This window comes from Colias croceus, chromosome 19 (assembly GCF_905220415.1).
Source record: "Colias croceus chromosome 19, ilColCroc2.1".
Taxonomy (NCBI): domain Eukaryota; kingdom Metazoa; phylum Arthropoda; class Insecta; order Lepidoptera; family Pieridae; genus Colias; species Colias croceus.
In genome coordinates, this window is record NC_059555.1 from 6609313 (window position 1) to 6624287 (window position 14975).

General features: G+C 32.6%; 1 protein-coding gene across 6 annotated transcripts in view; it reads right to left on the reverse strand.

The window, feature by feature from the left end:
- LOC123700232 (optomotor-blind protein) overlaps window positions 1–14975 on the reverse strand; it is an 87735-nt gene that overhangs the window by 2786 nt on the left and 69974 nt on the right. For 3 of the 6 annotated variants that reach the window (XM_045647399.1, XM_045647398.1, XM_045647396.1), the window contains 2 exons: window positions 5683–5829; window positions 4926–5002 (listed from right to left, as the gene is read on the reverse strand). In XM_045647399.1, coding sequence (XP_045503355.1) covers window positions 4926–5002; window positions 5683–5829 — 224 coding nt within the window. Of the gene's footprint in view, window positions 1–4925; window positions 5003–5682; window positions 5842–14975 lie in introns of all 6 variants that reach the window. The other 3 variants (XM_045647394.1, XM_045647397.1, XM_045647395.1) reach the window with 1 other exon arrangement.

Consider the following 14975-nt stretch of genomic DNA (forward strand, 5'->3'; position numbering starts at 1 on the left):
GAATTCAGCTATTAGTATGATACAGTCAGCTATTCTCTTTAATTTAAATACCTATCCTTTAATAGAAACTCTATTATGCAAATACTGGTTCTGTTTCTATAATTGTTAATTTTCTAATTTACTTTTTCAGCCCACAGAAGACCCAGTAATTTTGCCTCCATAAAATGCAGATCATAGAACCAAACCCGAAGCCGAACTTAAAGCTCTTTTTGTCGGAGACCAAGACCAAGACTCATTTTTGTGGTAGTAGTAGAAAAGTAAAATAATCTTCAAATAAAATTATATTTTTTGCAAAATATGTCGTTCTGGCTTTTATTTATACATCAAACAATCGTTTAAAAAGACCTCCACTTTTACAGCTATCTTTAGATCAATAGTAATAATAGTAGATACCGTTAAAGAGCTTGTGTGAGTGACACAAGAGGAAATGTAAACATCCACTGAAGAAAATACATTAAATTCTTGTGACAACATTGTTTCTACTAAACAAATAAATAAAATAAATACAATAGGTTTGCATGTATTACTTGTAACTTTTCCAATAAGTGGTAGCAGGTTATTTATATTTATTTAGAATACATTTCACATACTGATATTGGAATTGATTTAAAATGTGACTTGCGTTAAAGCAATACAAAATTGAATATTTCATTTCCTTTAAACTCTAACACATTGCTAAATATGTATATGTATTAGTTGTACAAACATAAGAAAATAAATTCATTGATTAAATAAAACTAATCGCCGTAGGTATATGGAAAATGTGCAATTGATAATAACATACCTATAATAACATACATATAATAACATAATAACATACGAGTTTATAAATTTTGACCAAACTACGCAGATTTCTTTACGTCCTGTCATTATCGAAGGTAAATTGGATTACGTTATAAATAAGAAATAATATCCAATAAAAAGTTTAATCATGAATGTTAAACTTAAGCTTGCAATCTCGCATGTTATAATAAAGTTTTATCATTGCGACGACGTTTAGTAAATTAGTGCAGTTAAGATTCAGTTATCGTGTTTAGGGACGTCGTAAATATTGTCATTTTGAGTTATACTTTGTGGAGTGAATGAACCGTTGATACTCACGGAATGAGATCAGAAATGTCATTTCAAATTCGAAGGTGGGCGCCAAATTTGTCTCGGGTAATTGATTGAAATTATTTAACTGTAGGACGGTTAGGTATATTCATGAAATCATAAAAAAGATTACTGTCAAATATAGCACATTTTTGCATACATTGTTGCGGGTTTAAAAATGCCATCGTATCAAGGAGGGGTGTCAAGCGGTTGACATTTTGGTTAATGGCCCACCGCGACCCTCCAAAGGTTAATCATTTCCTAATGATAGTGAGGAAACCTACCTCGTCTGTCGCGCCCTTTCGTCTGTTTTTTGCTTAGTGTCAAAATTACCGATTCGTTTAAAGGACACACAGGGAATAACATATTTTGAGGCAATTTTAGTTTTTTAAGGAATATTTGTGAAAATACGACATAATATTATGATGGTTGTATCGGTATATAAACCGTTCCGTAAAGAAGTTGTTGTTTACGCAAAATGAAAATAAACGTCAGTTATTTAAAATTATTTCTGCAATATTTAATCTTATCAGTTAGTATTATTAACAACGAGAACGCAGAGTTACGTACAGTCTCTATCTAGTCTTTATATTTTTAGAAATTTTATAAAAGACACTAAGTACGTGACTTGAACAACATTTAAATAACAAGATAAAAAACAGAAGTCGAGAAAAGCCAAAACGTTGAGAGCAAGGTTGAGAGCAATTAAACCTGGCATTGAATTTCAAACTTACTCGTAGCGAGAAATCATCGCAAAACACTGTCAATTGTCTTAAAGTTTACCTTCTGTAAAAGTTTATTGTGCATTGTTTGTTCCCCAAACACCAAGCGCCTGATTACTGGGGTCTACTAAATTCATTTTATTAACTCATCTCATTGCCTGATAGAATTTAATTTAGCCACCCTTTGTGGTCAGGGCTGGTTTTGTTTCGTTTTAAACGGTGAATGTTTTTTACTTTGAAAATTCTTGAATTGAGAGAAAATTTTAAGTTGAATTTGAATGCAAACTTTTCAATATGATAGGAAAAGCAAATAGTTGTTTTGTAATACTAATAAAAATTAAATTGGTTGAGAAAGGGAATGTACACTTTTAGTTTATTATAACTAGCAGCTGAATCTGACTCTGAAATGTATGGAGAGTCAAGTTCGTAATTCTGATGTGTCTGCAAATTGTAATACGTTGAAATATTATGAAGTATTCAAGTAGGTAACATTTCAAAATGCATACCGTATTACAGTAGGTAAAGTACTACTTTATACAATTGTTACTGTAGACATATTATAGTCTTCTAACTTTAGGTAAATGGGAATGTAAGTACCCAGAAGAATAGAAATTGGCACTTGAAAGTTGAGATATTATATGGAAAATTCTTATAAAATCTCGATTATGCATTTAAATAGTGGTCTGCATTTATGCTTTTCCTAAATTTTTAATACGCAAGCATTATTGACATGTAAATTTAGTGAAGTGTGGATCATGATAAAAATTATGAAATCGTTTTTATTTCTGTTCTGTTGATGGCAACCCTAACTTAAACTGTTGGCATTAGGGTGTTCACGTTACAATGTAAACCAGCGCGGGGCTGCCAGCTCCTAGCAATTTTACCGAATTTTTTATTCTCGAAGTGATGCAACCCTCGCCGCAATTTATCGAGCATATTTTTGATGATACATTTAACAATACTTGTTTTGATTTCTTTTAAATTTATGGACGATATTGTTAGGAGCGTTATCGTTTGGATTTATTGATGTAATGGTATAATGGTTTGGGTGAAAAGAGTTATAACATTGAAAAAAAAGAAATAGGCACAAAATGTTAGTCTAGAATTGGAATAAATTATTTTTACTGTATCTTGCAGTTGTAGAGTTTCTGCTATGGCTCTACGTAATTAATTTGAGGAATCCTCAATCGAAATTTGGTCAGTGTACCTATATGGAACACCTATTTGGAATTAGAGTAAAAGTTAAAAGTCTTAATTGATAAAAAATATTTGAATTAAACAGAAACCTCAGATAAATTTTATATGTGTAATTTAAGCAGGAAAGTTATTAAGAAATATAAATAACCTATAGAATTTGCGCAATGCCATAAAGTATATTGACTACAACACTGTCAAGTACCTAAGAATAGAATAAAATGAAATCGCAATGAATTCACATTTCAGCCGTTCCCAGCTCACTGCTAAACCATAGAGTAAATAATACAAAGGGAACGTTGAGATATGCGGCATGTGTCCCGGCTTTTCACGTGGCGTTTATCAAAACGCTCACGTTTCCCGCGCTTCCGGCTCGGCGGCCATTTTGAAAAGACGAGTTTCCGGTGTCCGGCCGTGTATGCCCTTTAATTTGGAAGCTGTGGCCCGACAATTCCGGTGTAAAATGTTGTGTAAGCGAATTAAAGATGCCTTCCTGAACGTTAAATAAATATGTGCCAACAAAGCCAAAGGATCCTAATGGGCCATTAGCTACCGTTATGTTTGCATTTTAGCACATTTATGCAGTTTAATTTTAAGTTTTAACAATAAACGCTATTAATATGTATAAGATACTGTAAGACTGTTAAAGAGCTGCGACAAATACACTGTTAGTGAGAAATAAAAGTTTGATACATGATCGCATTATGTTTTAATGAAACTCATTTAAAATTTGTGCCAGCTCAGTACAGAAGTAGCGAGTTCCTACCATTGGATTATTAGTACAAAACCAGATCTGTCAATTCGCCTCATCTTAATAATCTCACAGCTCACACTAATTGAGTTCTTGTTCGTTGAAATTCAAATAAGTAAGCGGAACCGCAAGCTCCCACTGCGGTGAGCTATCAAATTATGCGGTGAAAAAAGTCTAAAGCTGATTTTATCGCGGAAATCCAATTTTCTCCCTCGCACGCTAAAGACGTTGGAAAAAGCGCCAAGTCGAATGACTCCACCATTTTGAACGTTACCCGCCATGTTTAAATCCCGAACATGAATAAGGAGGCGCCGGATTGGTTTAATTTGAATTTCGTCGTCGGTGTTAGCGGTGCGTTCAGAAACGTTCTTGCCCTAATTAATTTGAGGAGATTCACAGATAGCGGACTAATTTCGTTAGTTGTTAACTTTAGTTAAATTGTAGACGGCTGTGCCCTCATTAATCTTTGAATGTTTACCACCTACGGCTCACTTTATTGCCGCTCATTTGCAGCAATAATTCTAACGCTCGTTGTAAATGTGACGCAGGGACGTGATTTAATAAATGCTTATTTTTGTGAACAAACACGATTTAACTAAAATGCTTGCAGTAAATTCCTGAATTTGTTATTATTAAATATGAATATTATGTTGAACATGCTATTATACAAAATATTACAATTATAATTATAATATCCGCAATAATTTTCTTTTTCAGCAAGGTACCTAAATAGTTTTATAATCATCAAAACTTTGGTTGGTTTACCCTTCAAAATTTAAAATACTCAGTTTAAAACGCACTTTAGAATGTCTCTATCAAGCTCTAGAAAATGTACCCAAATTACGAAACGAGACTTAATTTCTGCTTTTTGCTAGTTATTTTTTATAAACCTCTCGTTTAGTCGCATTTACGAATGTATCAAATTATACGAAGTCAAGTCTGATATTTTTAAAAATAAATATTTATTAGAGAGAGAACTAGTAATGGGCCTTGGTTAAAATCACTTGATGTTAACTGCTAGTTTTTAAGGCTTGTACTGTCGCAGTGTAGTGAGGAACCGCTAATTATCTCGAAAAGCGATCTTCAATTAAACGTCAAGTGAGTTTCCACCGAGGTTTTTTAGTTTTTTATTAAGTAATCGTATAGAACGCGGTATAAATACTTACTTCTTTTCTCTTTTCCCCGCGCCCGTGTCGCGGAAACCTTTCGCGAACGGGTTGTTGTCGATTTTCAGTTGCGTAATCTGTGAGAAAATAAAAGTTTCATTCCTCTTTATATTTCACTTATTTTGATATTACGAAAAGGTAAACTAAGTTACGATGGTGGCGGTTCATATTTGTAAAAGGTAAAAAGTTATTTGCAGGATTGTTTTGGATTTTTTTTTGTTTGATATTCATATCAAAAAGTTCTGAATACTTTTTTAAGGTTGGCAACTTATGGTGAATACTTCTGGGTGCAATATTTGGAATTTCATTAATTAACTTAGGTACACTACTCTATAGGTTTATTAAAAAAGCATATGGCACACTGAATAGAGTTTAAATAATTTTGTCCTTATTGCCACTTCATTAATTAATATTAAATATGTTTTCCCAAAATCAAAACGAAATTTAAACGTTTAAAGTTTTTAAATGTATTCTACCAAACTTGATATTCATTAGGGAAAGCTTCAAATCTGAGTGTACCAATAAAACACAAACTTAGTACTATTACCTACGTACAATATTTTTATGCTTGTCAACTAGGAGATTTGAAAATTCTAAAATATGATACTGGCAAAGTTCCCCTACAGAAAACTAAAAAAAAGAACAGCAAAATGTCCCTAATTCAAAAATCATTCATTGCGTGTAACAGTGACGAAAAAAATGCTTCTAAGTAAAAAAAAAATACACATGACGTATAACATGTACAGTGACATCATACCTTCTCATTCTGGTAAGCGGTGACCGCGATGAACTCTGTCTCCTTGAAGACATACGTCCTGAAGGTGGAGTAAGGCAGCTTGAGGATGTCGTTCGCCCGGACCAGGTGGAACCGGGGCTGGTACTTGTGCATCGAGTTCAGGATCGTCTGCGTAACACACTTTAGACAGCTTAGGAACTTGATCGAGCGGTTTAGCGTTTGTGGCGTTGTACATTGTATTAGATTTGGTCTTATTTAGGAAAGGATAAGTGTATGGAGTAAATTTTAGACAGGATCAATATAATAAAGTGCTTTAGTGTTTGGTGATAAACATGGCTGTTACTATGAGGGGGTTGGATTTAGTCGTATTTAGGAAAGGGAAAATGTATAGTGTAATTTTTCTCAGGATATTATGGTAGGGATGGGGTGTTTTTGGACAAGTTGAGGAGAAATACAATATAACGCTACGTAGTACGTGTTAGAAAATTAATAATATGGAGCACGGTCATTGGAACCTTGTACAAAATCTAAATTTTTGACGTAGTTAAAAAATACTACCTAGTTAAAAAATATTTGTAGATATTACTTTATCATCATTTCTATTATTCGACTTCTAACCAGTAAATTTTGATGTTACGTATAGTTACGAATAAATAATAAAGCATATCAAAAGTTCTGAAGAGTTTTTTTTAGTTCAATACTTCGTAAAACATTTTTTTAGTATAAAAGCTGAGGATTGATTTCGCCAGTCTTTAAATCATTAACAAAAGCAACCTTACAAAAACCCGATAAAAATCTTTCTGTTATAAAACATTTATCGAAACATAATTGAAAGAAAAAAGTTATCGCGCTATCGGTATGATTTGTATAGCAGACGTGAAATGTATGCAATTTGTGTAAAATATCACACAATTTCCTACATGATACATTAAAGTTCAAATTCGCTTAAATCACTAAACGAAACATAAGTCATTTGTTAAATTAGCTTCGAATGGTAGTTATGGGAAATTAGTCCTTTATTGCTTACCTACGCTAAGTATTGCAATGATTATCGCGTTTTACGATGTTATGCAGTGAATTAGAGTTGTCCAATATGGGAATAATTAGATAATATTACAATCCCAAGGATAATTTACCTACTGTTATTATGATATACTTATAAATGTACAACGTAGAGCTGGTATTGGATTTATCTTACAAATGCCCAATAGTCCAACAGCCTTTTTTGCAAAATTGATGATATTAAAATCTTAAAATTAGAATTATATAAAAACAAATTTCAATAAAATTACATTAAAGTTTAAACCCAATCACACTGTACCTACAACTTAAATCGGAAAACTTTACCCCATAAAAACGAAATAAAACTCCGAAAAAAGTATTGTAAATACTTAGTAATGTCAGGGTTAAATAAATTTGGTTTCCGTAATAACAGTGGTGACCCCGCCGCGGAGCAAATTACGGGGCATTACGCGTCCCCGCCGTAATAAGTAGCAATGATACTTGCATCATTTTAGTTTTAAATGCGGAAGCGACGAATTTCAGGGTTCGATAATATGTTAATAAGTATAAGCTTAAAATGTAAGTAATATAAACGTTCATTTGTCATTTGTAAAACTTGTAAAACAATATGTTGTAGACTCTACATTTGTAAAGCTGAACTCTATATTTGTAGAGATGATAAACATTCTTAATTATTATTATTCAGTCCTTAAATATCTTTGTTTTTAATAAAGCTCTATCACTGGAAAACATATTTTGTCTTCTAAAATATTATATGCTCTATATTCTAGAGTTGTAGAGCAGATGGGTATTGCGTAGAGATTCCATAGAATATATGCTCTAGAGTTATAGAACAGAAAGGTAGAGATTCCAAGCGTCTCTACCACGTCTTTATAAATAGGTATGTAGATTGTAGAGTCTAGAGCGGCTGCGTTCTCAAGAATATTATGTATTCAATCATTTACATGGCTCATAATGAAGACAGGTAAGTCACACATACACATTGTAATTCTGCTATGGTATAATCTAGATAAGTGCATCCATTGTGGTTGCCGGTACAATATCTATTTGTATGCAAAACCGTGGTTAAGATTCCTAGGCGCAACCTGAAGTGATATGTGCTTTGTAAATCAATTTTCAAGGTTTTCATCTGTTTTAACTCAACATAGAGTACGTACTATGTAGAGGAATTTTATTGGCACTTTGTGTGTGTATTTTCTAACGTAAATAGAAAGACTGCTATTAGTGGATGTAGAGTTTATTATAATTGTAATTTCATTAAGTCACAATTTAACCATTTTTTACTTAAATTATAGATACTATCTAATACAATGAATCAGATAAGGTGGTGAATAACATCGGAACCAAATATTTAAATAATTCCAAGTGTAGGTAAACGAATTGTTGAAAATATTAAAGTAAATATGTAGAAATATTTTCGAATAGGTACATTTGTGTTTGTGCGAAAAATTCTAAGTAATTGATTTTATTTTTTCTATAGGTAATTTAATTTATGTTTATATAACCACTTAGCCGCCTGTACAAATATAATAAAAACGTTAGCAGGTGTGCAGATTTACCTGCATTAAAGGCCCTTTATTACCGCTAATAAACATTCGTATCTCAGATCTTACCAGCAATTGGTTATTATTTACCTACTTTTTATTTGTATATTTATCATTTTTATTGTCGTTTTCTATTCTAATATTAAAATTTCTTCTAATATAATAATTTGTTTATCTATTCAAATATGTAGAGTGAGTCAGTTAATTTAAACGCAATAAAAAATAAAAGTAATATACATATTAAAGTAAAATATACGAATAACTTAGGTACATAAATATATCAAAATCTTAAATTTTCTTTCAAGAATATAACGTTAATTCTCGATTATAAAATGCTTTAAGCAATAAATTTCTCCTTTAGATACACTATACAATAGATTCCTTAAATTACTTCGTGACATCCAAGAAGTTAATTTATTTATTCCTAACCTCGTACTAAGTAATTAGGAAGGAACTGATTGTTGTCCACATTAAAAGCAATTAAAACTAATTTGATGAAATCTGAACGTGCGGGCGCGTTACTATTTAACCACTTAACGTCAATTAATTCATAGCTGAAGGAAATCTCGTAAAAAATTAAGTTAAGAAATGGTTACTCTATAAATTATAGTAATAAATACTTTTTTTTTCAATACATATTATTTTATGAAAATTTAAGTTTCATAAAATAATACGTGATAATACTTTCGCTTGTACAGCTTAATAACCTATAACATACGATAGGTTTTATCCCGGAAATCCCACGAGAAGGGGAACATAGCGGGTTTTTCTTTGAAAACGCGGGCGAATCCGCGGACGGAAAGCTAGTATTCAGAGCATATTATGATGATGTAGTTTATTCATTTTCTTATATACCTTTAAGCTTTCTATAACCACAGTGTATCTTTAGTACAGTAACCAATACGTAAGAATTAATTACAGAAGCATGAGTGAGATTAATGGTTTGCACTCTAATTATCAATATTAATGATTTAATCACGCGTTAAGATGGTGTAAGCTATAATCTGGTAAGAGTAAAAACGTTTGGGTTTAATGAAGCGAAAATGTGCGTTTATTTAAAACACAGTGAGATATAAATGTTTCGCAGTAAATTGTAATATTTTTTTTTATATTTTACTGTCTAAATTTTGTAGTAATAAAGGGGAATGTTAATTTTACACCTTTTCACTGGTCGTTTTTTTCCGTGTATACCCGGATAAGCAGAATTTTTTATTGTAGCAGTTCACCGGGAATTACCTAAAGCCAGTTTTCCTCAGATCTAATTTATGATCAAGGGGCACATAGAAATTAGTTGCTTAATATTTAATTAAAGTTAGATAGCTTAAGGCACTAATTTCTACATCTTCACTTTAGCGTATATGGATTTTCTATTGTAGATTTCCCAGTGCAAATTTTTTTTTAACTCAACACAAAATAAATGATCATCAAAAACAAAAAACCGTGACTATACCATAAAAACTACAACACAAGTAAAAAAATAGTTTAAAAACGAATAAGTTACAATATGACTGAATAACGTTATAAAATATATAAAGAATTGATCTAACGAAGCGGCTAGACGGGGCCATTTGATAGACGATAACACGGGAAATTATAATACGAGTGTGCGTTCCTCTTAATTACAGACCTTTTATCTGCCCGTCCAATTTCTTTATTTTACGGCTGGACATCGTATTAATATGTTAATCGGGATGCACGGTGGTCTGTCGATGGTTTTTATTTTACGTACGATAGAGTTTGTCCGAGTACTTAGTATTTTTAATCGAGGAGGGCGTGAGGTTCGATCATGTATTGATATATTGTTATGCGTAATTGTTTTCAATGCAACTTTCTTTTTAATATGTCTTTCTGTAAATACGTCTTTTTTATTAATAACTGTGTTCTTACGCATGCTAGTTTTGATGTGAAATATTTTGTTATATTATATGTAAAACAAAATATTTTTTCATCGTAAACTGTTTTCTTAGGCGTGTTACTATATATTTTTATGGTAACACGCATATTTATACCTACCCATAATATAAAATAAATCTAGTCGTACGATAAATTTTAGTTTGTGCTCCTCGGTTTGCGAACTAGGTACTAAAATGGCCTCTTTATGTTGAGAGCCCTGCGTCAGGGTCTGCTTTCGCCTTCAAAGGACTACTTGCCCTCTTTTTAATGTAGGGATTTAGCAACACACTTGTGTCATTTCATAATTCTTTATAAATCATCACATTTGGCTGTGACTGCGTTTTCAGATTTTTTGTTTTAAATCTGACCACATTATTTTGAGAAAAACAAAATTATATAGATGTAGTTAATGCAAGAGCATAACATATTTTGAAAAAAAAAATGCATATTTTTTAATTAAAGTATCTATCGATATTTCGATAGTTAAAAGGCACTTCACTAGAAGTTAATTTACACAGTTAAGAGATGGCGCCACATTCCATTGTTCGTTTCGTCACGGTCACAGATATTAGTTTAATTGGTAAATGTTGCGTGTGAATAGAGACATTAGGCATTTATCGTACAATTCGCCGCGTGAAAATAATTATCGATTCGTGACGTTGCATAAAATATTCTCGATTGGAGCTTGTCACGTGTAAATAATTGAGTATCGAATGAAGTTTCTATTTATGATAGGTAATGTGCTTTAAAAATTTATTTATTAATATTCGATATTTAAAGAATTCCACTCGTTAAAAATTGCATTCATTATACGTTAATGCTGCGTAGTTTGCGCTATTCACCTCTAGATGGCGTTGAGTGCATCTCAATCAATCAAGTTCAAATTGAATATACGTTATGGCCTTATAACGCGTTTTTCTCATAATAAATGCTTTTATTTATTGAAATATATTTTAAAATATAATGAGATATAATTCATACGCTTGAGCATCCTCGAGCCTCGTTCCATCGTGCTTTTACAAGCTCTTGGCAGTGTATTAAAGAAAAAATACGTGACTAATACTTATACACGATATAATTAATCGTATAGGTATCGCTCATTCGATTGCCGTTGCGTTCCTATGCATCGCCGGGCGTCGCCCCATACATTCGCGCCAAATGGCTAATTCGCGCGGCAAACATACGCGCCATAAGTCATATCAACTAACCAATACATGCGGAGTCAACGGAACTATACGTGTCTCGCTCTAACGAACTAGAGAAAGCCGCCGCGACTGTTTGTTTTTCCTTTTACTTCCTTTGAAATCTTATTTTGAATTTTATTCCTATAGGGGCGTGGATGCGGCGATGTTGCATATTATGTCGCTCGTTCTCTCCCGCGGAGGCTGCAGCTGTCCTTTTCTCGCTTTTTGTGATTTTAATTCGCGGAACGGCATCGGAACGTGATTCGATTCTAAAGAATTTTTTTATTGCATATATTGAGAATTCGATGAAGGTAAGACGCGCAGATTCGGCAAGTCTTGGGCGCTTAGACTGCATGCGATCTTTATTGGAATTGTTCAAATAAATGGGTCATAAGCAGCTGATTGATTCAACGGCCGTAAGTAAGCCTGAAACGATGAATTATAAATTTAAAATACTGCTTCAAGTTCACATTCAAGGTAACTGAAATTAAATTTAACGATTCTATTTACAAGTGGGTAATCTTGAACAGCATATTTACCTACCTATCTTTTTTGAATTTTGAATTTGAAAAATAGCAATGTAGATAATAACATCATCCATGTGTAATTTTAAACCGAAAAAATGATACCATTTTCATATTAAATTCAGTAAAATATTCGTTTACAAGCTGCAATGCGGCAGGCACCATGGACATGGATGTTTCATATGCCTGCTTAAAATAAGGATACGTAAACTAAAATTGTGTTATAAATTTAGACGCATACCTACCTAATTCGGGAATAAAATAAATATGATTTACAACCGTAGCCTACATACGGTTTGTAAAAATCGTATTTCGAATAGGTACCTATACAGTTTCAGAGAAACTTCTAAAGAATTTTCTAGAATTCCGAAAATATAGGTACCGACATCATTTCCTAGTTAGGAAGCTTCAGGCTATAGCTACATATTTCTGCGACTCAGCAATATTGATTTGTTGAACATTTAAAGCTATAGATAAAATTGCAAACAGAATTAAAAACACAACCGTGGTCGTTGATAGTATGATTCACCGATCTACGTCTTGAAGTGACGCGCGTGATCTTAAACACTCCAATTGCAAGATAAAAGCTTCCCATATATATTTACCACAAGAACAATAAAAACTGAAAAGGTTTTAAACCAGATTACGAGTCATAGGAGCCGCCGACACAATATTTGTGTTGGCTGTCGACACGCAAACCGCCTTAGCAGTGTCAACAAAAGGGTACCATAATGTGCTTTTTAGTACAAAAAGCTTGGACAAATATTGGGAATCATTGCCTATACGATGTGGGGTTATCTGCTTCCGTTGTTCCATAATTGGTAGCTTTGATTTCACAGTGGGATATATTTGGTCAAGTGAACGTAATAGCCGTGGATTGGAAATTGATGAGGTCGCTTATGATGAGTTATTAGGACGATTGCTTTGAACATAGTACTTAAGTGTGTATAAAAAAGATATATAGATATATAAAATAGGTGTTATTTGTATAAAATGTAAGTAATTTAGTGGTTAGACGATTTCTCTATTTAGGAGTTGCAAGTCCTTGTCACAGATATTTTCATTTCCGTCTCTGTAATATTATGCTTTAGATCGTTTAAATATAGCTCTGACTTTGAACTGTTAATATAAATTGTTCTACAGGGATAAAGTTTATTCCTGGAACTCCCTGTCCCCTTTAATTTAAATCATTACATTATTCCGTGCGCTGTAGTAGATTGACAAACAAGGCTATTTTTAAGTCTGTAGATAAACGTTGAAAAAAAATGTTAAATATTCAACTCTATCTATGAAGTAAATAAAGGCTAAGCCACTTACAATATTTGCAAGTAGGTACATTCAATGCAAAAAAACTATCCTATAAAATATTTTAATAGTTATTAGAAGATCGAATAGTTAACAGACATAAAACCAATTAGGCTTGTTACAGTAAAATTACAACCATAAAAGCAATGGCCTATGATAAAAAATATATAAATGCCTAGTAAAAACTCCGAAACAAATTGAGTGAGATCAACCTACCATTAGGCTGTATTCACAAACGATTTTAAATATTTGTAGAGATGCCTTCCTTCCTAGTTATAACTTATAAGCGTGATTAATTTCACTTAAGATTAGTTCTCAAGAATTCTAACTATGTATTTCCTCTTATGACGTAAAAGGTACGCATACATAAAATAAGCAATACCGTGATCGTGATGCCTGTTCTAATATTATTCCCAAGTTCCCTAATGAGCCTTAGTAACACAGACATCTAGATATTTCTAGTTACCTTCACCTAGGTTATAGGTAACAAAGACTAAGCCTGGCACTAGTCTGGGCTCAGCTTAAAATCGCGGGAGCAAATCCATTAGCGATTAACGAGCTATCGGCGGGCAGTAAATTAAAATAAATATTTGCTTGCAGCGCCTGCGCACAAAGGACGCCGCTTTCAAGTGCGCCGACACAGGTGCCGCGTACTCTCTGTTGGCTTTGGATCGAGTTACGTCTGTATTCGAAGGACCACTTGTCTATAGAGGTTTAGATATTACTGGAGCGAAGATTCAATTGTTAGAGAATTGGCAGACAGTTTTATAATAAAGGAATAGTCTTTGGGTATTGCACCTAGAGATATTACTATTGAGCTGAATAAAATAACACAGAAGAAAGAGATAGGTAGCTTTATAATCAGTTGTTTTTTTGAGGACCACTTGTCTATGGGTATAGAGATGGAGATATTACTGGAGCGGTGAAGATTCTATTGTAAGAGAATTTGCAGACAGTTTTATAATAAAGGGATAGTCTTTTGGTATTGAATCTAGAGATATACGTATAAGTACCTCTATAACACTGAAGAAATTAAATAATTACAGATGAAATTGTGGTAGCTTTATAATCAGTTGTTTTTTGGTAGATCAATGTGCATATATAATATTCGAAGGGCTACGAGTCTATGGGTTGGGTCTTCTATAGAGATTTAGATATTATTGGAGCGTTGAGCATTCAGTTGTTAGAGGATAATAATTGACAGAAAGTTTTATAAGTGATTTGTTCAATAACGTGTTTAGAAGGACTTTGAGTTGTCTATGAAAATTGTATTTAGAAATTTAGACATTACTGGAGCGTTGAACAAAACAAAATTAAATTGTAGCAGATCTAAATTTTGAATGATAATTATTTTGGGGTGAAAATTACGATAGTCGGTTGTTAATTGGAAAGTCGAAATATTTGTGTCTATACGATTAAGGGCCAATAGTTGTTTAGGTATAATAACTAGAGACTGAGTTTAATAGAGATGAAATTTTTTGATGAATTTTTTAATATATTTTTAGTCTTAGGTATACCTAGCAAGGAAATTGGAAGAGCTTGTTTTTGCTCTGGTAATCCAAAGTCTGTGTAACTAATGTCGATACGATTATGTTAATAGATTACAAAAATAACTAAGTTCATTATAAATATTAGATACAATGACATTACAAGAGTATACACTGTACAGCCTTAATACTTCTGTGATCTTCTTTTGTTTGGAATGTTTATAGATGCTAAGGCGATCTTGTGGTACCTACAGCTTAACCCTTTTTGAAGGTTATTTATAGGTAAGCTACTATATAGCTATAGGTAAGCTACTCGTCTAAAAATCCTTTTGTACTTTTCACTATGAATTTAAC